We start from the raw sequence: 25617 nt of genomic DNA on the forward strand, positions 1-25617 counted from the left end.
CGTCATTTCAATGAAATTCACGTCGATGAAATAACGTTGGACCGACGTGGAACAAACGTTGAATTGATGTCTGTGCCCGGTGAATAACACAACACCCACCGTCGTTCTGTACTGTATCTGACTGGGGCCGATCAGCGGGCAGTCACAGATTCACAAACGTGATATCCTAGAAACCGATCCCCACGGCAATATGCTGTGACCTTTAGCCCAGTGGGCTAGGACAGTGGGAGTACACTATTAAAAGAGAGTATTTTGAAACATTTGATAGATTTATGCAATTAGTTGCCATTGGGTGTTGGGAAAGCCTAGCTGCATATTTCAAACTGTTTCTTTTAACAGTGTAGGACAGTGGAAAGCAGGGGTAGAAGGAGTTAGTTGGTAGGAAAGAGGAAAGGAAAGCAAGGGTAGAAGGAGTTAGTTGGTAGGAAAGAGGAAAGGAAAGCAGGGGTAGAAGGAGTTAGTTGGTAGGAAAGAGGAAAGGAAAGCAGGGGTAGAAGGAGTTAGTTGGTAGGAAAGAGGAAAGGAAAGCAAGGGTAGAAGGAGTTAGTTGGTAGGAAAGAGGAAAGGAAAGCAGGGGTAGAAGGAGTTAGTTGGTAGGAAAGGGGAAAGGAAAGCAGGGGTAGAAGGAGTTAGTTGGTAGGAAAGAGGAAAGGAAAGCAGGGGTAGAAGGAGTCAGTTGGTAGGAAAGGGGAAAGGAAAGCAGGGGTAGAAGGAGTTAGTTGGTAGGAAAGAGGAAAGGAAAGCAGGGGTAGAAGGAGTTAGTTGGTAGGAAAGAGGAAAGGAAAGCAGGGGTAGAAGGAGTTAGTTGGTAGGAAAGAGGAAAGGAAAGCAAGGGTAGAAGGAGTTAGTTGGTAGGAAAGAGGAAAGGAAAGCAGGGGTAGAAGGAGTTAGTTGGTAGGAAAGAGGAAAGGAAAGCAGGGGTAGAAGGAGTTAGTTGGTAGGAAAGAGGAAAGGAAAGCAAGGGTAGAAGGAGTTAGTTGGTAGGAAAGAGGAAAGGAAAGCAGGGGTAGAAGGAGTTAGTTGGTAGGAAAGAGGAAAGGAAAGCAGGGGTAGAAGGAGTTAGTTGGTAGGAAAGAGGAAAGGAAAGCAAGGGTAGAAGGAGTTAGTTGGTAGGAAAGAGGAAAGGAAAGCAGGGGTAGAAGGAGTTAGTTGGTAGGAAAGAGGAAAGGAAAGCAGGGGTAGAAGGAGTTAGTTGGTAGGAAAGAGGAAAGGAAAGCAGGGTAGAAGGAGTTAGTTGGTAGAAAGAGGAAAGGAAAGCAGGGGTAGAAGGAGTTAGTTGGTAGGAAGAGGAAAGGAAAGCAGGGGTAGAAGGAGTTAGTTGGTAGGAAAGAGGAAAGGAAAGCAGGGGTAGAAGGAGTTAGTTGGTAGGAAAGAGGAAAGGAAAGCAGGGGTAGAAGGAGTTAGTTGGTAGGAAAGAGGAAAGGAAAGCAGGGGTAGAAGGAGTTAGTTGGTAGGAAAGAGGAAAGGAAAGCAGGGTAGAAGGAGTTAGTTGGTAGGAAAGAGGAAAGGAAAGCAGGGGTAGAAGGAGTTAGTTGGTAGGAAAGGGGAAAGGAAAGCAGGGGTAGAAGGAGTTAGTTGGTAGGAAAGAGGAAAGGAAAGCAGGGGTAGAAGGAGTTAGTTGGTAGGAAAGGGGAAAGGAAAGCAGGGGTAGAAGGAGTTAGTTGGTAGGAAAGAGGAAAGGAAAGCAGGGGTAGAAGGAGTTAGTTGGTAGGAAAGGGGAAAGGAAAGCAGGGGTAGAAGGAGTTAGTTGGTAGGAAAGAGGAAAGGAAAGCAGGGGTAGAAGGAGTTAGTTGGTAGGAAAGAGGAAAGGAAAGCAGGGGTAGAAGGAGTTAGTTGGTAGGAAAGAGGAAAGGAAAGCAGGGGTAGAAGGAGTTAGTTGGTAGGAAAGGGGAAAGGAAAGCAGGGGTAGAAGGAGTTAGTTGGTAGGAAAGAGGAAAGGAAAGCAAGGGTAGAAGGAGTTAGTTGGTAGGAAAGAGGAAAGGAAAGCAAGGGTAGAAGGAGTTAGTTGGTAGGAAAGAGGAAAGGAAAGCAGGGTAGAAGGAGTTAGTTGGTAGGAAAGAGGAAAGGAAAGCAAGGGTAGAAGGAGTTAGTTGGTAGGAAAGAGGAAAGGAAAGCAGGGGTAGAAGGAGTTAGTTGGCAGGAAAGAGGAAAGGAAAGCAGGGGTAGAAGGAGTTAGTTGGTAGGAAAGAGGAAAGGAAAGCAAGGGTAGAAGGAGTTAGTTGGTAGGAAAGAGGAAAGGAAAGCAGGGGTAGAAGGAGTTAGTTGGTAGGAAAGGGGAAAGGAAAGCAAGGGTAGAAGGAGTTAGTTGGTAGGAAAGAGGAAAGGAAAGCAGGGGTAGAAGGAGTTAGTTGGTAGGAAAGAGGAAAGGAAAGCAGGGGTAGAAGGAGTTAGTTGGTAGGAAAGAGGAAAGGAAAGCAGGGGTAGAAGGAGTTAGTTGGTAGGAAAGAGGAAAGGAAAGCAGGGGTAGAAGGAGTTAGTTGGTAGGAAAGAGGAAAGGAAAGCAGGGGTAGAAGGAGTTAGTTGGTAGGAAAGAGGAAAGGAAAGCAGGGGTAGAAGGAGTTAGTTGGTAGGAAAGAGGAAAGGAAAGCAGGGGTAGAAGGAGTTAGTTGGTAGGAAAGAGGAAAGGAAAGCAGGGGTAGAAGGAGTTAGTTGGTAGGAAAGAGGAAAGGAAAGCAGGGGTAGAAGGAGTTAGTTGGTAGGAAAGAGGAAAGGAAAGCAGGGGTAGAAGGAGTTAGTTGGTAGGAAAGAGGAAAGGAAAGCAGGGGTAGAAGGAGTTAGTTGGTAGGAAAGAGGAAAGGAAAGCAAGGGTAGAAGGAGTTAGTTGGTAGGAAAGAGGAAAGGAAAGCAGGGGTGTGTTTATTACGAAAACCGTTTACCGTTTAAGAACCAAACGGAAGCAAGCAGAGCAAAACACGAGTTTCTATTGGACAAATGTATGTAGGTCCCTCCTGCCTTCAAGTTTGCTTCCGTTTAAGAAGCGTTTTGCAACAGAATCGGCGTAATGAATACGTCCCAGGAGTAGAAAGAAACAACAGTAGGTAATGTGGACTCACCTTAGAGGTGTGGGCACTAAAACCTGCCTGGGACATCTCCATCTTAAACGACGAGGTGTAGTTACCTGACGTTGCTGTGGAAAGGACGTTCACATTGATCCATTACTATACGGTCACTCTCACTGATCCATTTTCATTGGAACTGTCTACAGACTGTTTTTAATGTCGTTATTGTTTTAAATCGTACGACTGTGTGGCTGTTTGGATGATAACTCACTTCCCCTTGGGGATGAATAAAATACAATCTCATCTCATCTCTTTTTATTTCACTATGTAGAGAAGAACTCTAGCACAGTTCCGGAGAAGAACTGCGCTTGCCGTTGTTATCACTGAGATCAAAGTAACACAAAGCATGTCTTCATGATTTAAATAGAAGAAACTAGCTCAGCCTACCCTCCAAGGCAAAGATCCTGCTTCCCAGAGCGTCTACGATGGTAAGCAAGGCAAACTCATCGGACACATTGAAGAAGTGATCTCCCACAGGATCGCTGGAGATGTTCTTGATCTCCTCAATGAACTTTTTCACCTCAGTGATGCTTCTGTTGTTCCTGTTGTAATCACCGAGCACCTGAAGAGAAACAAATAGTGTAGTTTTTATTTTATTTATTTAACTAACCGTTATTTATACTGGTAAGTCAACTAAGAACAGAATCATATTCGCAATGACGATATCAAGTCTGAAAAACAGTCCTCTATATACAGACTGTGGTCCATGTAGGAAACAGGAATTGAACCCATAACTCTTGGCCTGCCTGGGCTGGAAGATTCCCAGTTGCAAACTCCCAGTTGGAGGATTCCCTTACTGCTTATTCTCTCCTGATTCATAGAAGCCTCTAACCAGGATTTCTGGAAAATCTGAGAATTTTTGGAAAGTTCCCGGGATTTTGCAACCCTCATACCAAACCATCTAAACTACGTGATAGATGGTGTGTTTATTTGAGGTCTGTTAGGGATGTGACTGTGATCTTGTCCTGACTTAAAGGTATGTTACAGCTTTTACTGTGGTGAGGCTATTGAGGTATTAATATTGAGGTATTATGGTTTCGGCGGCCTTATACTCACAGCAATACCGAACCTCTCAATGTCGTCTTTCTCGCATTCTGCGGTGACACTTTTGAGGTTATGCGAGTCATGTGACTCTCCATCCGTCACGATTATCATGACCTTCTTGACCCCGGGCCGCGCCCCTCGCTCCACGGTGAAGGCCTCTTTCCTGAATATCATAAATCATTTTTAACTCACTTCACACGCTGTACAAGAAATAGACACACTTAACTGAGTGGAACACTAAATTCAACTGAACTCAATTAAATGAAGTACATTTTTTGTAAACTGAGCAGGACCAGAGTCTTGTACTGCACCTTGCCGTGTCAATACCCAGGAAGGTCATGGTCCTGACACCCTGTTGCTGTTCAAGATTCATCACTTTGCCCAGGAGGGATTGAGTGTTACTAAACTGGCTGAGGTTCACATTGTGAATGACTTGCTCTCCGTACGACACAATGCCCACCTGGAACAAAAAGACGGGATTCAGACAGACCGACAGTCACTCAAACGTACAAATTCACCCTCATCTCACTCGCTCCCTTCCCTTTTAACCTCCTTTACCCTCATCTCACTCTCTGCCCTTCTCTTCCAGTTCCCTCTTTTCTAACTGTCCCATCCTGTGGCACACTCCAACACAGTCTTATAAGGAAGGCTATGTGGTTTGGTCTGGTGAGTCTAATGTGATGTCATTCTGTTTATATAGCACGCAGGGTACTTATCCGGCTACGGAATATGGGATCTATAAAGGGAGAACTTTGTAGGACAATATTTTCCAGTGCAGCACAGAGGAAAACTGTAATTTCACCATTAAGCTAAACCACTGTGAACCAGCTCCTCTCCAGAGGCAGGGGTATTTTAAAAAGGACTCTCCGGTAACCTTTATTTAACACATAATGCCCTTGAACGTTAAACTAATAAGAGTATGAGTGATGATTTAACAGTGGTTCTGAGACTTGTGACTGTAATGAGTAGATGATCATAGTATGCATGCAACTCAAAGGCAAGGCAACGACATATTATTATTATATTGTGCTGTTACATAATTAAAAGACAGTGAATTGCAAATGATGCTGCAGGCATCTTTCTATTCCCTGTCCCTCCTCTTTTCTCTATCCATCTCTCCCTTCTATCCCTCTCTCAGTCATGTCCCAGAGTTGATACTGTGTTCTTAAAGGAACCTTTGTTTTACCTGGCTGGAACCATAAAAGGTTATTCTAGAGAGTTCTTCTACAGGTACCTTCATCTAAAGTGTTACCCATTTTTTTTTCTTCTAGTATACAGAAAGGAGAAATCACCTGGGACAGTTTAGGTCCAATTTCGATATTTTTCAGAAACTTGACCAGGAACTCAATGATGCTGGTCCACGGCCATATGCTATTGGAGCCGTCAAGCACCATGACAATGTCAAGCTCTTTGGCACACTCTGGAACACAAGAGGGATTCAAATAATGTGGCCGTTATGATCTGTGTAACACAACCAATATTTCACACATTACACGCAAAGTAAACATTTTGTTGGGAAAACATTAGACATGTGTTTTGTACGTCAATGTTTAAACTATTAAAGTCACAGTTGCCAACCGTTTTTATACAATAAATGCATTAAACAGTTGGTTTGTGCAGTGGAGAGAGGTGAAGAGAGGGAGTAACACTACAATACCGAGAAGCTCTCCCATCTACAGTAGTCCCTCTTGAGTCTCGTTAAAAAGGCCTCGTTCCAATATCCACACTACCAGAGTACACACTACCGATGCATTCTATTGGACATGCATTCTAAGTGGTACAGTATGCCAGCATGGATATTGGAACACAGCCACAGACTACACTATAATGTGCTTAGAATGCATGTCCAATACAGTGTCTGATAGTGAGAGTACACAGAGGTGGAAAGCTGTATCTCATCTATGCTGAGGCTTAATAGTCTACACCGGGGTTCCCCAACTGGCGGCCTGCGGGTGATTTTATTTGGCCCCCCCAAGTTTTCTGACCAAATTTTTGTTTTTACTTGTTGGACATAAAATACCATAAAAACACCAGAAAATCAGCTCCAAGTAATTGTACTTCTGGAAATCTGTTCCAAAGTATTCCCGCGCATAATGGAGAGACATACTGTAATGTGATCGTATACAAGGTTTGAAATGATTATGTTTTCGTCAAATATTACATCTGTTCGGGATTGTTGCTGTCAATGTGCAGTGTTAAGACAGCGATGACAAGTCTCTCGAAAAGCTGTCCTAACTTGGGCATGCATGGCAGCAAGAGACTGGAGAGTAGTTTACACTAAGTGGAATGCTCTTATGTACACAAGCGATGGTTCTCTCTGGGGCCACGTGGCTCTAGGGGTTGGTTGGTTAGGGGGTGAAGAGAGCAATGGGTTAGGGGGGAGGATGTAGAGAGAGATACCTCTGCTCTAGTCCTGTCTGGGGTAGGCTGTAAAAGGAACACCAAGGCGAGGGATCATGCAGCTCTGGTCTGACTGTAGTTATCGGTGTGTGTGTTTTGTTGTCCTGTACCTTGCACTTCCGGGCCGATGGAGTTGAGTACCTGGAAGTTTGAGCTGACGTTGGTACAGACCCCAGAGATGTACATCTGCTGACCACACATGTAGCCGTACTGGGGACCACAAGCCTGGACGAAAATAGTAAACACACACACACGCGCGCACGTGTCACGGCGGAATCTGAAATAAGGTCATTAGGACATTCCCTCTGAAACTTTTTGAAGACGCAGCGCTGACGTTACCTCATCATGAGGCCATGAACGCCACACACACACACGCACACTGGGTTAACCTGGACTCAAAGTAACTGACTCTCCGAAGCACAGGATCTGATAGGCTAGGACTCTCTAGTCAACAGTCCTTATATGAGCAGTGAGGTACAAGCCCAGTGAAGAGGCAGAGGGGGAAAGTTCTGGTCAGAACCGCGCTTTGTAATGTATATCTTATGTCATCATTATAAATACTCAGACCCATTCTTCTAGAGAGAGAGAGAGAGAGAGAGAGAGAGAGAGAGAGAGAGAGAGTCACAGGAGGTTGGTGGCACCTTAATTGGGGAGGATGGGCTTGTGGTAATGGCTGGAGTGGAATGGCGTCGAATTCATCAAATACATCGAATACATGGGTTCCATGTGTTTGATGCCATTCGATCCTTTCCAGCCATTATTACGAGTCGTCCTCCCCTCAGCAGCCTCCACTGGCGTGCGTATGTGATATACATGTCAGCTCTACATATAGTAACAACCGTACTGGCTCTTGCAGTCCAGAGCTGACGTCTAGATTCCCACATGGCCTCTTACCAGAAAGCCTCCTTGAGGGTTGGTAACCAACGTCGTTCCCATGGTCATGTTTTCCTTCACTTCGTGTAAGTTAGGAATTGTTGTGTTTTCTGGGAAAATATGGAATAAATAAATAAAGTCAGTGAAAGAAAGAAAGAAAGAAAGAGTCCTTGAAGAGAATGAACAGCTGGTCAAATTCCTCTGTCCATTTTCCCATAGGCAGAAAGACAGACTACCCTTCCAGAACCATGGAACTCTCCGGATCTCACTTATCACGATGTGCATTACTGACATGTAGCTATTTATAGGATAGTTATTTACCTCAGATAATTATGCATAAGGCTATGGGCTATTTCTACAGTCTTTACCGATAAAAGCATACACGCATCTTTTGTTTTCCAGCATAAATACTGTAGCGTAGTTAGCAGTGTGTGCTGAATTTGTCCTGTGTGGTTGTAAGAGAAGGGCTCTAGCTACACAGGGGGTTGTGGGTTCAATTCCGACTGGGGGTCACAAATACTCAAATGTATGTGAATACACTGTTGGAAGTCTCTTTGGCTAAAAGTGTCTGCTAAATGGCATTCTATGTCTAATTAAATGTGCTCTCTGTCTAGAAGCATTTTTCAAAGACGTCTTATGAGGAATCATGTAGGCTACTCTCATAATGTACTCTCTCTGCACTCATAATTCACGTCACGTCCAGTGACCGCAGAACAACGCGCCGCCCTGTCAAGCTGTAGGATAATACAGCCATTGTCAGGCTCACACCGTATATGACCAGAATGTATGGTGGACAAATATTCTTATCATTTTACCGGAGAACATTACAAAAGATAAACTGTATAAAAAGAAAATACATAAACAATAGGTATAAACATCAAAATACTTAACAAAACAACAGATAATGTCAACAGAATTTGTTGCAGAATTTTAATGTATCCCCAAAATGAATTGATTTAGTTCTACTAAATTGATTTTAGTGATCCTAATTCATCTCCACCCTGCCTTTTGGAAGTGAGTCAGTATCAGGGGTGGGGGTGAATGCCATTTCAATTCAGTCAATTCAGTTTACTTCCTTAATCGACTTCATTGAAACGGAATTGACCCCAGCCCTGTTCAGTATCGAGTCAGCGCCATCAGAAGCCCTGAGGCATGGTGAATGAAGCGCATGCAGCAGAGGAGGCATGCTGGTTATCTGGTTAGCATGATATAATTATGAGTGAATGAGATGAGACATTAAAATCCTGTTTATGTAGTGTCTTCCTGTGCTCCTGCTTTGGCTCACGTCCTGTCCAGCACACAACGCAGGGAGTCCCAAACCAGCACACTGGACGATACAAGGCTGTGTGTTAGGGGCTAAAACCTCAACTCAGACGCAGCTAATAGAGGGAGTATCAATAACAATCACCTGCACCCACATATGCAAACACATACCCACAGTATAAACGAGTGCTCACCAGGCAGCTCCAGTTTGATACATTTAGGGTTTGGTCCTCGATCCACAGGGCATTTGTAGACATCTCCAGTCCGTTTGGCTGGCTGGCCGGCCAGGGGAGAACCTATAAGTACCCTTTAAAGACAGAAACAGAGGTTAGTATTCCATACCCACCCACCCACCATAAACAAAGAACCAACAACTAGAGTTCCTCTCAATGACCTAGCGTTGGGTTTTGTGTTTTACCCACGGAAAAGTCAATTTCATTTTATAACAAAAATGATCTAAAATGCTTATTGTGCAGTGGAAAGTACACAATTTAGCACTTACCCCTACTATGTTTACTCGTCCTAACATTGTTTATGTATTTCTGAGTGAGTAACTCATGCTCTACATCGGAATACAGCTTGTTAGCTGGGCTCTGTTGTTGTGAGCGTAATCTGTGTGGTCCAGTGCTGGTTCTCTCTCAGCCGAAATCTTGTGGGTACGATATAATGCTAAATGAGCTAGTTATCTGCGAGCACGTAAACAGTTCGCCTCATCAACATTCCACTCTCCTAATGACCGCTGATCAACTAAAGAGGGTGCAACCAGCGGGAACACAGTCGGCTCTCTGGAATCGCAGCCATCTGAGAGAAAGAGAGAGAACGCAGTCATCCTATCAAATCTCACCGCTAAGTGACACACTGCACAGAGAACAGACATCTGTGCCTGATCCACACCGGCCTGGCTCACTTCCAGCAACAGCACTCACTCTAAATGAGAGCCTTCAAATGGAGCCATGCCATCTGTGAATGATAACTCACCTCACATCTACAGTAACCCAGGTTAAGTAACATAGGCATCTAGACACAATCTCTCTCTCTCCCTTTGTCTCCAATGGCGGTTTCTGTGAATTACCAACCCAAATAAGGCTCCGTTCCAATATCCACACATACATACTACGAGCATACTTTTCTTAGAATGAAGCTATGATATGACCATATATTCTAAGGTGTGGTATGGATGGATAATGGAAGGATCATATCTTCATCAATCGTATACATAGGTATCTGGTTAATAGAATGTAACTGGAACGATCAGGTCTTTCTTTACATTATCTCTGTGTGAAATTGACAGTGTGAAAATGCCTTAAAGTGGTATGCAAGTATGGATATCGGAACATATAGCCCTCGTCACTCTTACACAATGGTATCTGTGTATAAGTGAGAGCAACTGGGCCTATAGGAGCCTTCTCTACACGAGAAAGCTGTGGGATCGTTCATCGTTCCTCATCACAGTCGCTCCTGCTGATTGAGAAGGACTAAATCACTGGAAGTGATCCCATATGAGCTTTACAAGCCCATTCCAGCTGAATGTATGGGGATAGTGAGCTAGTTAGTTAGGGGCCCGGGGTCACACTGTAAGGGACTCCAGTAGAGAACTATACAGACCGGCTGTCTCTCTGTCTGAGGAGGACTGTTCATTTCTCTAAACGAGGCAGATGTCGTTTACTAGCATGTAAAAAAAAGGGGGGGATAGTGAGCTAGTTATTTAGGGGCCGGGATCACACTGTATGAGCCTCTAGTGGCGTAGTATAGGGACCGGCTGTCTCTCTGTCTGAGGGACACTGTATCTTTCTCTAAAGGGAGGCAGACTGAGTTTACTAGCATGTAAAAAACGTGCTCCTTCACCAATTAAGAGAGGGGCCACAGACGTGTGGTTTCACGGTGCCTTTACTGGCAGACTGGGTGCATACTCTGGTGGGTTGTTTCCACTTAACAGGCGGAGGGAGGGGGGACTCTTTATGAGACAGACTGTGTTAACCTGCAGGCCTAACTGATACACTTGGAGGGACGGAGGGAGGGACTTTATTTGAGCTAGTGTCTTGACCACAGGACTACACTCTTAGAAAAAAAAGGTGCTAAGTGGAACCATACAGGGTTCTTCAGTTTGTCCCCATTGGGGAACCCTTTTTGGTGCTGGGTAGAAGCCTTTGCAAAGGGTTCTACATAGAACCATCTATGTAGGGTTCTTCAAAGAACTGCCTGTATATGGTTCTAGCTAGAACCCACTATGAAGGGTTTTGCCGAGAACCATTTTAACATCTAAAGGTTCTTCCAAGAACCGTCTATGAAGGGTCCTACCAAGAACCGTTTTATCTTTGGAGGGTTCTTCCTAGAACCCTCTATGAATTGTTCCACCAGCCTTATTAGTCTAATAATAATAATAATTATTATTACATTATTCTTTTCAATTATGTTTTGATTGAATCTCTTCAGTTTTTGTTGGAAAGGAATATATTGAACAAAAATATAAATGCATTATGCAACAATTTCAAAGATTTTACCGAGTTACAGTTCATCTAAGGAAATCAGTCAATTGAAATACATTCATTAGGCCCTAATCTATGGATTTCACATGACTGGGTAGGGGCGCAGCCATGGGTGGGCATAGGCCCAGTCAATCAGAATTAGGTTTTCCCCACAAAAGGGTTTTAATACATACAGAAATAGTCCTCAGTTTAATCAGCTATCCGGATGGCTGGTCTCAGACAATCTGGTGAAGAAGCCAGATGTGGATGTCCTGAGCTGGCATGGTTACACATGGTCGTACTGCCAAATTCTCTAAAACGACATTGGAGGCGGCTTATGATAGAGAAATGAACGTTCAATTCTCTGGCAACAGCTCTGTTGGACAGTCCTGCAGTCAGCATGCCAATTGCACGCTCCCTCATAACTTGTGTGAGAAAACTGCACATTTTAGAGTGGCCTTTTATTGTCTGCAGCACAAGGTGCACCTGTGTAATGATCATGCTGTTTAATCAGCTTCTTGATATGCCACACCTGTCAGGTCGATGGATTATCTTGCCAATTGAGAAATGCTCACTAACAGGGATGTAAACAAATTTGTATGGAACATTTCTGGGAAATTTTATTTCAGCTCATGAAATCATGGGACCAACACTTTACATGTTGCGTTTATATTTTTGTTTAGTATAGCTAGCTAAATCAGCCATTAGCTACGCCATCAGAAGCTAGATAGAAGGCCTCTGCCATTCAACTGTATTAGGGCAGAATTTTGGAGTGACAGTGGAATCAACCAATCACTTTTTGTCAAGTATGGGTAGATGCAGCCCAATAGAGCGACAGGAGTATGTATGAGCGGGTTTGTCCGAAGGAGTGGGTGTATGGAAAGCTAATCAGCTAATTGAGCAGATTTGTTGCCGATGAAGAACGTTTTGAGTGGCTGATTGGGTTCACGACGAGTCGATAAGCCGGCGACCAGTCCACCGGTCTGCCTGCCGAATTGAAGTGCTTTATACTGAGTATCATGGTGGTAGTAGTTGTACATTTCGAGTGGGAAATGCTTAGACTAATGGTTGTGTTTTTGTAGGCTACCATAGGTTGTGTAAGCAGTGTGGCTATGGTTGTTGGTAGCATTATCCGTGTAGGTGCCTTTGTCCCTTATTAATAGTGAGCGTGCAACTTTCAAACAACCACCCCCCACTCTTCCCTACCAGCGAACCAAGGAAATTCTGACGAGCGCGACGAAGGTGTAGGATATTTTTCAACGAAAGTAAAGAACAGTAATGTTACGAGTAAAGTAGGAGGCGCAGGTTTCAATAGGCGATAAGATATTCATGTTTCGTGAAAGGAGCTTACATACAGTATTTGGCCTGGCGAAGTGGTTTTATATGCTGATTGAATGGAAGCTGTATGATTTACTCTGCTGGCCTCGAGAAGAAATGACGTGTCTAAATTGTCCGAGACCGAGTAAAAATGTATCCGACACTCTAAACCAAGTATTATATGGTTCTATTTAGAACCCTTCTTGCCTTGCAAAGAATAATCAAAAGAACCCTTCCTTCCAAAAACGGTTCTTATGATGTTAAAGGTTCTAGATAAAACCATGTGCCTTACAAATAACATTTTTTTCTGATTTTGGTAAAGATGTTTGAAAATAGTAGAAACAGTCAACGTTACAGGGAGGGACCCATCAGTCATGTAATGATTGCAGTCAGTATTGCAAGAGATCTCAATGCTGAAGTTATCTAGTTAACAGGAAACCAAACTAGGGTTGGGGTCAATTCCATTTAAATTCCAGTCAATTCAGAAAGTAAACCAAATTCCAATTTGAAATTGAAGAGAATTGGAATTTGCATTGCATGTCATTACAAGTCCAAAAATGGATGTAGCAACTGATTGCCCCTTACATACTTTGAGCGTTTCCTTGAGCCTGCCTGGAGTGCCAGATGGGCGGGGTTTGCTTTTTACACGTTTGGGACTATTCCATTGGTTCCACGGAACCAAGCTAAATCAAGGGCAGCTTAAGTATTTCAAAGAAAACTATCACTATGTGAACCCAGGCCTGGTGGATGATAACACGAGTTGACTCACCATTTCCCTTCACTGTTCTCAAACTGCTGGACTGAGTATCCAAACATGTCCTCCAGCGAACCTTTGAAATTCAGTCCATTCTTGTCATCCACGTTAAACGAGAACACACACGGTAGCAACGCTGCAAGAAAATACAACTTTTGTTACTACAGAGCAATCAAAAAATAATAATCATTGGAGAAAAGAGCTATAAGCCTTTTAACAAGAATCATGTTAACAAATTGTGTAATTTTGTACAAATATTGCAGTGGCAATGAACTTCCTTCATATTCACAGAGAAGTTATTGGCAAGCAGAAAGAAATGATATGCATAAATAATTATACAATATGTTTCAGGAAACAAACAAGAAGCAAAATGCCAGTTGCGCAAATACAGGATGATGAACCGCTTACATTCCCCACTTTCAGCACAATTTGCTTTATAAAACATGTTCTAAACGTTTTTTTTTTCTTTGTATATTGTTGCTATGGCGATACGAATGTAATGTTTGTCACGCAAATAAAGCATTGTGCATTGAATTGTATAGAATACAAAAGGTGGTGGGGATGGGAGTCAAATATGGAAATCATAACCATATGTACAGAGAGTGCCCTTCCAGCGTCAAAAGAAGCCAGAGCAATGTCATCATAGAATGCTAAGACAATTATGTCTGTCAGAGACCCCCTCTACCTCCATTGACCATTACCATCTGACTTTCTAGGACCCTCAAACTCAACTCGATCTTTCTCCACTAACATCAAGTCGGTGACCCGATCCTGTAGGTTCATGCTCTACAACATTCGCAGAGTACGACCCTGCCTCACACAGGAAGCGGCGCAGGTCCTAATCCAGGCACTTGTCATCTCCCGTCTGGATTACTGCAACTCGCTGTTGGCTGGGCTCCCTGCCTGTGCCATTAAACCCCTACAACTCATCCAGAACGCCACAGCCCGTCTGGTGTTCAACCTTCCCAAGTTCTCTCACGTCACCCGGCTCCTCCGCTCTCTCCACTGGCTTCCAGTTGAAGCTCGCATCCGCTACAAGACCATGGTGCTTGCCTACGGAGCTGTGAGGGGAACGGCACCTCCGTACCTTCAGGCTCTGATCAGGCCCTACACCCAAACAAGGGCACTGCGTTCATCCACCTCTGGCCTGCTCGCCCCCCTACCTCTGAGGAAGCACAGTTCCCGCTCAGCCCAGTCAAAACTGTTCGCTGCTCTGGCACCCCTATGGTGGAACAAGCTCTCTCACGACGCCAGGACAGCGGAGTCAATCACCACCTTCCGGAGACACCTGAAACCGCACCTCTTTAAGGAATACCTAGGATAGGATAAAGTAATTCTTCTAACCCCCCCCCCCCCCCCCCCCCCGCCTTAAAAGATTTAGATGCACTATTGTAAAGTGGTTGTTCCACTGGATATCATAAAGTGAATGCACCAATTTGTAAGTCGCTCTGGATAAGAGCGTCTGCTAAATGACTTAAATGTAAATGTAAACAACTGGACAGTTGTTATGTTATTATAACTTTTGGGGCAACCTAATGAATCTTCTGGGAACATTCACAGAACCAATTTTGGTTTGCTGGGTTAGTCCATGATGTATTTGTAACAGACAAACAGAAGCAAATAGAGAGATCAGTGTACTGTACTGCACTCTACTGTAGTGTGTGTCAGAGAGCAGAGCAGACATGGTCAATATGAATGGTTCATGTGCAGGCCACAGGCCTTCCTTACAAAGCTCACGGTATGTACTGTAAGTGTTCCCATTTCCAGGCCACTCTCCAGTTCCAGTACTTCATCTACTTTGGTGGCGCACATTCTATCAAACAAGCCTTTATAGAGGCCTCTTATTAAACATATTAAGTGGTCTGTACACTGCAACCACTTGGACACCATGGCCCTTCCTCCAAACGAGTCCTTCTCTTTGCACCAGCTCTTCTCTTTCCTGAGTGTGAATGCTCCCAACTCCCTGAGACCAAACTAGACATGGTTGTTCATCAGTCTCCGTTGTTCTTTGCATCATCACCACCACCACCTCTGTCCTGAGTTTGTGTGGTTATCTTAGGAAGCAACTTTTTTGAGAAGGTTCTGTACTTAGGACAGAACAAAGCTGGTGCTAAGTCTATCCTGACATTCAGTATGTTGCGGACAGGACACCAGACAGGACATGGATGGTCATCAGCATCTGTTTTCTTTGCATCACCTCTGTGAATACAGTACATACCTAAGACACGACTGGGCATGGTTGGTCTTATAATCAGGCTCCGTTTTCTTGGCATCACCTCTGTCCTAGTCTCACAAAACCAGACACTTCCTCCCATGCTGTAGCTCGGAAGCAAGTCGGTTCCGTACGCATTTAGCCTGGGGACGAGGAGAACAGTTTGAATGGCCCTATGTCCCTGTCTGTAGCCATCATGGATGTGTATGGTCATCAGTCTCTGTTTTGCTAGGGAGCTGTTCTTTGCACCACCCCTGTCTGAACTGAATGCCTCTGTGAACATCAGCACGGACATTATGGCTGGTCATCATCGGTCTCTGTTGTCTTTGGGAGCAGACGTTTTATTTGGGGGGTATGCGATGATTTGGGAGCTGGATACACATGATGAGCTTCCCCTGCAATCTCCGATGTGGCTTGCAAACAACAGACATCGGCGGCATCCCAAATGACACACTATTACCTACATAGTGCCCTACTTTTGAACAGGGCCCATAGGACTCTAGTCAAAAGTATTGCACTACATAGGGAATAGGGTGCCATTTGGGACGCAAGCGATGTCTGTTTACAAGCCACATCGGAGACTGCAGAGGAAGCTCATCGTGTGTATCTAGCTCCCAAATCGTCGGCCAAAGACGGCCAAAAGGCACAGATATACCCTGAGGTGGCTCCCAGAATAACCAATCTCATATCCATCGTCTCTGGACACTGGGCACCGGATGGAGGAGTAAGTAATTACACATCCCATAATCAAATAAGACACGGTGATGCAGGTTACACGGTGATAGGGCCTAACAGCCTAGTGCTACCCCCAAGCTCACTAACAGATCTTAACCAAATGAAAGACATATGCAGTGGATAATATGGTGGATAACATTTGAGGACATTTGTGGATAACAATGCTCTTGATTGAGTAAAAGCTTTAAAAAGTAGAAGACACACAGGCTGGGACGTAACTACATATGAGGCCCCCGAAGTCCGGACCTCGGTCATTTTAAAATAAACAAATGTATGTTGTACACAATAAAGAAAGTCAATTACGGGTCAACATCTAAATAATTCTCCCAGGTTGGATCAAAGCTCAGAACGCTTATATTCTTGATCTGACTGAGTTCTAATCCGCCTGCCTCTTTGCGAATAATTGGAATCATGAACAGTGGTTTGTTCGTTATGTTCGCCTGCGTCCCCCAGATTTGCCTTTTTACAAGCACATTCACCACTCTCTCTCAAACGGCTAACTCCGCCCTCTCGCGACAGAGGCCGAGGGCCTGAGACGTGAAACAAACCACCCAAGCTCGGAGTCAAGTAGGCAACTAGAGACGCTGCTGACAGTGTGTTTGCGAGATGCCAGACAAAAGGCCATTTTTAAAACCGTCCCATGATCCTGACATGATCCTGTCTACCAGCATAGGTTAGTACAGTGGTTCCCAAACGTGGGGTCGGGGCACCATGTGGTGTTCCCTGAGAAAACCTGTACTAATCTTACCAAACAAGTCAGGAACTAAGAAAATACATGTTTCAATGTGAACATCTCCCCTAATATGAACAGCTTTCCCCTATAGGCCTACATTAAAATGCATTCAAAATGCAAAAAATACAGTTATTAACATTGTTCGTCTTACCTCGATCGCCCACTGGAGTTTATAGTTTACCCATTACCCACCTTTTTTACCACTACATCACTGATATTAATACAAGTAATATTCTAACATTTCACGTGAATGTGATAATACTCTGTGTGCGGAGCTTGATTAGTAATGCCTAGGAATACAAAATGTGAAAGCTATGTGATTTGAGAAAAGAGTCGATGATTTTATGCAATTCATCATTACAACTGACTGAACAGCTACAGCCAATAGGCAATGTATTTGTAGATCGACTGAGGTGAATCAGCCTACAAGCAGCCAAGATGATAATGGCTAGGGAAATCTTTGCTTGTTTTTGTTGTTCTCCAAATATCATTTGTACATTTTTTTTTTATTGTTTAGAAATAAAGTAAATGAGCTTCAACTTTTTTTTTTTATTATGAGGGGGAAATAACACCAAAGAGTGCCTTCCGATTGAAATAAATGTATTAAACTCATGCAAAACTATACACATTGATTTAACTATGTGAATGCTATATTTACAGATATCATGGCACCACCAACTGCTGCTGAGTTGAAATTCTGAAACAAGTGTGGTCCAAACTTGTTAAACGAATGTCAATCTGCACTGCTAACGGCATTGATGTTAAAACTTTACTTCGTTTAAAATTGACTTAGTTGTTTTCTTACTCAGGGACAGTGAACATTAAGAAACATTACACAAAACAACTGTTTCATTGGCAAATACAATTTTTTTCAGCAAACATAATATCTATGTTCCTTAGGCCTATGTTTCTTATTTCATGGGGATGTTTATACCTTAATTTGAAAAGCTACACAGATGACATGGCAAAATATGTTGTTCCGTCAACCCTGTTATCTAAGTGTCAACCCTGTTACGAGCTTAATTTGTACTGAAATGAATACACAATTATTACATTTACAATTCATGTTAGTCTCAATGTGTAGCAAATAATGAGAGCATCATTCATGCCAACATTTGTATGAAATTCTCAAGACAGACATTTTTACACAGTTTTGACATATAAATTGAAAACTATATTTGGTATCATTGTAAAATGTGGGTTAACTTTATCGTTGTTATTTTATTTTATTTAACATTTATTTAACCAGGTAGGCTAGTTGAGAACAAGTTCGGGATTGAGGCAAAGATGAACGAAGCAAAGTACAGAGAGATCATTAATGAAAACTCTCAGGACCTCCGACTGGGGGCGAAGGTTCACCTTCCAACAGGACAACAACCCTAAGCACACAGCCAAGGCAACGCAGAAGTGGCTTCGGGACAACTAAATGTCATTGAGTGGCCCCAGCCAGAGCCCGGACTTGAACCCGATCGAACATCTCTGGAGAGACCTGAAAATATCTGTGCAGCGACGCTCCCCATCCAACCTGAAAGAGCTTGAGAGGATCTGCAGAGAAGAATTTGAGAAACTCCCCAAATACAGGTGTGCCAAGCTTGTAGCGTCATACCCAAGAAGACTCGATGCTGTAATCGCTGCTAAAGGTGCTTCAACAAAGTACTGAGTGAAGGGTCTGAATACTTATGTAAATGTGATTTCATTTTTTTATTTGTAATACATCTGTAAATATTTCTAAAAAACAGTTTTTGCTTTGTCATTATGGGGTATTGTGTGTACTGTAGATTGATGAAGAAATACATTTTAAATTAATTTTAGAGTAAGGCTGTAACGTAACAACATGTGGAAAAAGTCAAGAGGATGGTGGGCCATGTTAAAATTGATCCTGTATCAGCATCTGACATTTGACCCTCCCAGGTAGCTCTCTCTGGTCACCAAATCAGTTCAGTCTAGCGGTAAGGTGTGCCTTGATAATTGGATAAAACGTATCCTAAATCGGTCGTCTGGCAGAGGTGCTGCTGGTCCATTCCAACATATGGAGCAGTCAAACTTTTCAATGTCTGGCATTTCACCCTCCTAAGCAGATGATGGTCACTAACTCAGTTCAGGCTAAGACTGATGTGATAAAACTGATACTAAATCAGTTGGCTAGTGTTTGACCCTTCCGACCAGTGAAAGGATTCAGATACGTCAGCAGCGCACTGCTCTGCTCTGCTCTCTAATGAGATGGATTCCGTCTCAGCCGGACTCTGTTCCATTTGTTGGCATGGAGTGGCTTCAACTTCTGCTGCGCTCACTTCCTTACGTTGTCAGCAATTAATCTATTTGCTTAGTCACTGTTTGATTGTTATATAATTAAGCTACAAAGTCATCTCTACTCATAGATGTGGCTATTTATTTATAGGCCCTCCTCATCAATCTCTAAGTAAAGTAATTGGATGTGTGTGTAGGTTGTACTATCCGTTTTAATATACAATGAAGACGGGGCTGAGTAAACATAAGCTGACTCCTGTGGGTCAAGTCAAGTGGATGTTGTACATTAAACATGGACAACAATGGAAACCATACCGTAACATAATGCCTCAATTGAATGTCAATTGAAACATCTCCGATTGACTTATTCATTCAATTGGGACTATTCCCATTCATTCACTGTGTGTGGATGTGAATGTATATCGAGTCCATAGAGCTGAATGCCATATCCAATTCCATATTGGAACTGGAACTTCCAGATGTATTCCTTGGAGCGCTGATTTTTATTGGCCCGGAACAAGGAATAGGAATACATGTCGCCGCCCACGGAATGACATAATACTCCCTGCCGGTTGTCAAGGCTTTCATCCCAGAATCCCCCCTTGGTCGACTCCAAACTCCCCATCCATCCCCAATTATGTTCTATCACACACCCACACCCTATTCCAAACCCAGATCCAAACATTAACAACAGATGCATGCTCAAAAAGTGCTGATCAGCGGACCTAACTTACAGCACACAGCTGGGCCCTAGGCAGTCTAAAGGGAGCTGGGCTTGATTAGACATTTCATGGAGAGACTAAAAATACATCCCTTCATGAGGTCACAGGCTTCACATCCTCTTTCTCCCCTTAGGCAACCTAAAGCAAATAGTCATGAGTGTAATTTGAGAGAGTCAGTGGGCAGCATAGTTTGCGAGTAAACGGTCCATGGTTCACAAGAAACTGTCGACTGTCAATTGATTTATAAACCATGCCCATACTGTAGCAGATCGTCCTATATGTGGTGCCAATGTCTAGACTATAAAACAATATACTGTATAAGCTTTGTTATCTCTGCATATACAATATTGCAGTGGGCTTATCAAGGTTTGACGGACAACAAGGGATGAGGAAAGAGAAGAACAGTTATCATTTCTGCGTGGCGATGGCAGATAAAGGGGATTGCATGTAATAAACAATAACTAACGTACTTATTCTTTATCCTTTTATTGAATTATATAGTAACGTTTCACAAGCCGTTTTTGATTTCATACCTTGTCCATTTTTATGGTCCGTTTCATAAGCCTCAGAGCATAACAACCCACTTGGGATGCACTAAGCTGTTTCCTTTTCCTGCTACACTGAAATACGTTGTAATGATCTGTACAACACACTGCATGATGTTCTGTTCTACACAGTAACATTGCTAAGCACAGCATATAGACAGACAATGGGATGAATTTTCTCAGAAGAGAGTGTATCAGAAGGCATCGGATGTCCAGTTTCTGCCCTGATACTCGATATGGAAATGTCAGGGCTTTCTCACATGAGAGAGAGAGAGAGAGAGAGAGAGAGGAGAGAGGGAGAGAGAACCCCCAAATCCTCCTGGGCTAACCAGAATCTTTCACAGCAGCCCTGATCTCGGCTCGGGACATTATCCAGCTCACTTCCCAACGCTGAAATTGGATTGGAAACGGATGTGCCAAAGGAGAGTGAGAAGATGCTTACATTTTAGAATCCCACAGACATGCACGCACACACACGCACACACGCGCACACACACAAAACGCCACTTGGGATGCACTACGTAAGACCTTCAAACAGGTCAACGTTCACAAGGCCGCGGGGCCAGACGGATTACCAGGACTTGTACTCCGGGCATGTGCTGACCAACTGGCAAGTGTCTTCACTGACATTTTCAACATGTCCCTGATTGAGTCTGTAATACCAACATGTTTCAAGCAGACCACCACAGTCCCTCTGACCAAGAACACTAAGGTAACCTGTCTAAATGACTACCAACCCGTAGCACTCACATCTGTAGCCATGAAGTGCTTTGAAAGGCTGGTCAAGGCCCACATCAACAACATTATCCCTGAAACCCTAGACCCACTCCAATTTGCATACCGGCCCAACAGATCCACAGATGATGGAATCTCCATTGCACTCCACACTGCCCTTTCCCGCCTGGACAAAAGGAACACATATGTGAGAATGCTATTCATTGACTACAGCTCAGCGTTCAACACCATAGTGCCCTCAAAGCTCATCACTAAGCTAAGGACCCTGGGACTAAACACCTCCCTCCGCAACTGGATCCTGGACTTTCTGACGGGCCGCCCCCAAGTGGTAAGGGGAGGTAACAACACAGCCGCCATGCTGATTCTCAACACGGAGGCCTCTCAGGGGTGCGTGCTCAGTCCCCTCCTGTACTCACTGTCCACTCATGACTGCATGGCCAGGCACGACTCCAACACCATTATTAAGTTTGCCGATGACACAACAGTGGTAGGCCTGATCACCGACAACGATGAGACAGCCTATAGGGAGGAGGTCAGAGACCTGGCCGTGTGGTGCCAGGATAAGAACCTTTTCCTCAACGTGATCAAGACAAAAGGAGATGATTGTGGACTACAGGAAAAGGAGGACCGAGCACACCACCATTCTCATTGACGGTTTATACACTGATTTGGTGAGTGAGTTTAATAGGAAGTGCATTGGAGATGTTGTACCCACTGTGACTATTAAAACCTACCCTAACCAGAAACCGTGGATAGATGGCGTTATTCGCGCAAAACTGAAAGCGCCAACCATCGCATTTAACCATGGAAAGATGACTGGGAATATGGCTGAATATAAACAGTGTAGCTATTCCTCCACAAGGCAATCAAACAAGTGAAATGTCGGTATAAAGACAAAGTGTAGTCGCAATACAACGGCTCAGACACGAGACATATGTGGCAGGGTCTGCAGGCAATTACAGACTACAAAAAGAAAACCAGCCATGTCACGGACACAGACGTCTTGCTTCCAGACAAACTAAAACACCTTTTTTGCCTGCTTTGAAGATAATACAGTGCGACCGACGTGGCCCGCTACCAAGGACTGCGGGGCCCTCTTCTCCTTCTCCGTGGCAGACATGAGTAAGACATTTAAACATGTTAACACTAGCCGCGTCCTCTGAGCATGCGCAGACCAGCTGGCTGATGTGTTTACCGACATATTCAATCACTCCCTATCCCAGTCTGCTGTCCCCACATGCTTCAAGATGGCCACCATTGTTCCTGTACCGAAGAAGGCAAACATAACTGAACTAAATGACTATTGTCCCGTAGCACTCACTTCTGTCATCATGAAGTGCTTTGAGAGACTAGTCAAGGATCATATCCCCTCCACCTTACCTGCCACCCTAGACCCACTTCAGTTTGCATACTGCCCCAACAGGTCCACAGACGATGCAATCACCATCACACTGCACAATGCCCTATCCCATCTGGACAAGAGGAATACCTATGTAAGAATGCCGTTCATTGACTACAGCTCAGCATTCACCACCATAGTACCCTCCAAGCTCATCATTAAGCTTGAGGCTCTGTGTCTCAATCCCGCCCTGTGCAATTGCGTCCTGGACTTTCTGACGGGCCGCCCCCAGGTGGCCAGGTGGTGAAGGTAGGAAACAACATCTCCACTTCGCTGATCCTCAACAATGGGGCCCCACAAGGGTGTGTGCTCAGCCCCCTCCTGTACTCCCTGTTCACCCATGACTGCGTGGCCATGCACGCCTCCAACTCAATCATCAAGTTTGCAGATGACACAACAGTAGTGGGCTTGATTACCAACAACGACGAGACAGCCTACAGGGAGGAGGTGAGGGCACTTGGAATGTAGTGTCAGGAAAACAACCTCTCACTCAACGTCAACAAAGGAGATGATCGTGGACTTCAGGAAACAGCAGAGGGAGTACCCCCTATCCACTTTGACGGGACAGCAGTGGAGAAGGTGGAAAGTTTTAAGTTCCTCGGCGTACACATCACGAACAAACTGAAATTTGGCTTGTCACCTAAAGCTATCACAAACTTTCACAGATGCACAATTGAGAGCATCCTGTTGGGCTGTATCACCGCCTGGTACGGCAACTGCACCGCCCTCAACCGCAAGGCTCTCCAGAGGGTGGTGCGGTCTGCACAACGCATCACCGGGGGCAAACGACCTGCCCTCCAGGACACCTACAGCACCCAATGTCACAGGAAGACCAAAAAGATAACCAAGGACAACAAACATCCGAGCCACTGCCTGTTCACCCCGCTATCATCCAGAAGGCGAGGTCAGTACAGGTGCATCAAAGTTGGGACCGAGAGACTGAAAAACAGCTTCCAAGGCCATCAGAGTGTTAAACAACCATCACTAACACAAAGAGGCTGCTGCCTACATACAGACTCAAATCATTGGCCACTAAAATAAATGGATCACTGGTCACTTTAAATACTGCCACTTTAATAATGTTTACATATCTTACATTACTCATCTCATATGTATATACTGTATTTTATACCATCTATTGCATCTTGCCTATTCTGCTCGGTCATTGCTCACCCATATATATATTCATGAATATATTCTTATTCCGTCCCTTTAGATGTGTGTGTATTAGGTAGTTGTTGTTGAATTGATTACTTGTTAGATATTACTGCACTGTCGGAAACTAGAATGCACAAGCATTTCGCTACACTCGCATTAGCATCTACTAACCATGTGTATGTGACTAATAAAATTTGATTTGATTTGACAGGCTGTAGCGTAGCAGGTTGAGAGCTTCAAGTTCCTTGGTGTCCACATCACCAACAAACTATCATGGTCCAAACACACCAAGGCAGTTGTGAAGAGGGCATGACAAAGCCTATTCCCCCTCAGGAGACTGAAAAGATTTGGCATGGGTCCTCAGATCCTCAAAAAGTTCTACAGCTGCACCATCGAGAGCATCCTGACTGGTTGCATCACTGCCTGGTATGGCAACTGCTCGGCCTCCAACCGCAAGACACAACAGAGGGTAGTGCATACGGCCCAGTACATCACTGGGGCCAAGCTTCTATACCAGGCGGTGTCAGAGGAAGGCCCTAAAAATTGTCAAAGACTCCAGCCACCCTAGTCATAGACTGCTCTCTCTGCTACCGCACGGCAAGCGGTACCGGAGCGCCAAGTCTAGATCCAAAAGGCATCTTAACAGCTTCTATCCCCAAGCCATAAGACTCCTGAACAGCTAATCAAATGGCTACCTAGACTATTTGCATTGCCACCCCCTCCCCACCGCCCCTTCTTTTACGCTGCTGCTACTCTCTGTTTTCTATCTATGCATTGTCACTTTAATAACTCTACCTACATGTACATATTACCTCAATTACCTTGACTAACCGGTGCCCCTGCACATTGACTCTGTACCGGTACCTGTATATAGCCTCTATTTTTTACTTAACACTTATTTTTCTTACAACTGCATTGTTGGTTAAGGGTTTGTAAGTAATCATTTCACTGTAAGGTCTGTTGTATTCGGCGCATGTGACAAATAAACTTGGATTTGATTTGATTTGATAATCATCTATCGGATGTCGTTGGGGTGGCTGGGATAGAATCCAGTTTTGTCCTTCATTTTATTTGAACAATTGGTGTGTGTATTCAGTTAGCTTATTACTGTAAGTGACATCGCTACGTCCAGAAATAACTCAATGTAGGAGCTGTGTGAACTTCTAGGGTTCCATGGGCCACAGTTCAGGGTCACAAACATAAGCCAGGTTGATCCCTCACAAAGTACCTCTAAGTACTTTCCAGGTAGGTTCCTAGTTCAAAAGCGAAACTCGAAGAAAAAAATAGTTGTCTTGAAGAAAAGCATGAGCACGCAGTGCATTGTGTGTTGCCCTTCTGGCTTAAATTGCATCGTAGAAAATGATTAAGTGCTTTACAGGTTTCTAACGTTCCCTGGTTAAAAAGCTCATTTCTAAGAGAAACATTTTCCTTAAGAAAAACATCAAGCTTGTTGCCCCCCTGGCCTAAATCAGAAGAACATTTAGTGGGAAAAAAAGCATGTCTTGGAGGAGAACAACATGGCAATACAGTGGAGGCTCTGTAGAGCGTGTTGCCCTGCTATCGCTGAGGACTGTGGTTAATGTGAACGAGGTGCCCCGTGCAGTCTGCACATCATCTCGGTGTGATGCCAGGGTGATTGATGGGCCCTAGCCTAGCCTGCTGGGTGGTGAGAGGATATAGGGTTTGATCTGATCACTGCTCTGGTGCAGTCTGATGAACAGATGATGCAAGGCTGAAGCACACACAGAAACACACGGCCGGATGCACAAAACAGATGCACAAAACATGGGTGCACACACGCACACCCATGCGCGCACACACTTTGTCACCACTCAGGGGTCTTGAGAATCTGCTGACTACCTCTGATCCTGACCTGTGTGTGTGTGTGTGTGTGTGTGTGTGTGTGTGTGTGTGTGTGTGTGTGTGTGTGTGTGTGTGTGTGTGTGTGTGTGTGTG

General features: G+C 44.2%; 1 protein-coding gene across 1 annotated transcript in view; it reads right to left on the reverse strand.

Moving 5' to 3' along the window:
* The window catches only part of LOC115159164 (integrin alpha-1), a 69677-nt gene that overhangs the window by 19743 nt on the left and 24317 nt on the right, over positions 1-25617 (reverse strand). Inside the window, exons 2-10 of the mRNA XM_029708623.1 lie at positions 13191-13311; positions 8834-8946; positions 7398-7486; positions 6614-6728; positions 5396-5523; positions 4415-4563; positions 4116-4266; positions 3447-3621; positions 3054-3127 (exon numbers count right to left, since the gene is read on the reverse strand). Coding sequence (XP_029564483.1) covers positions 3054-3127; positions 3447-3621; positions 4116-4266; positions 4415-4563; positions 5396-5523; positions 6614-6728; positions 7398-7486; positions 8834-8946; positions 13191-13311 — 1115 coding nt within the window. The remainder of the gene's footprint in view (positions 1-3053; positions 3128-3446; positions 3622-4115; positions 4267-4414; positions 4564-5395; positions 5524-6613; positions 6729-7397; positions 7487-8833; positions 8947-13190; positions 13312-25617) is intronic.

Source organism: Salmo trutta, chromosome 23 (genome assembly GCF_901001165.1).
Source record: "Salmo trutta chromosome 23, fSalTru1.1, whole genome shotgun sequence".
Lineage (NCBI taxonomy): Eukaryota > Metazoa > Chordata > Actinopteri > Salmoniformes > Salmonidae > Salmo > Salmo trutta.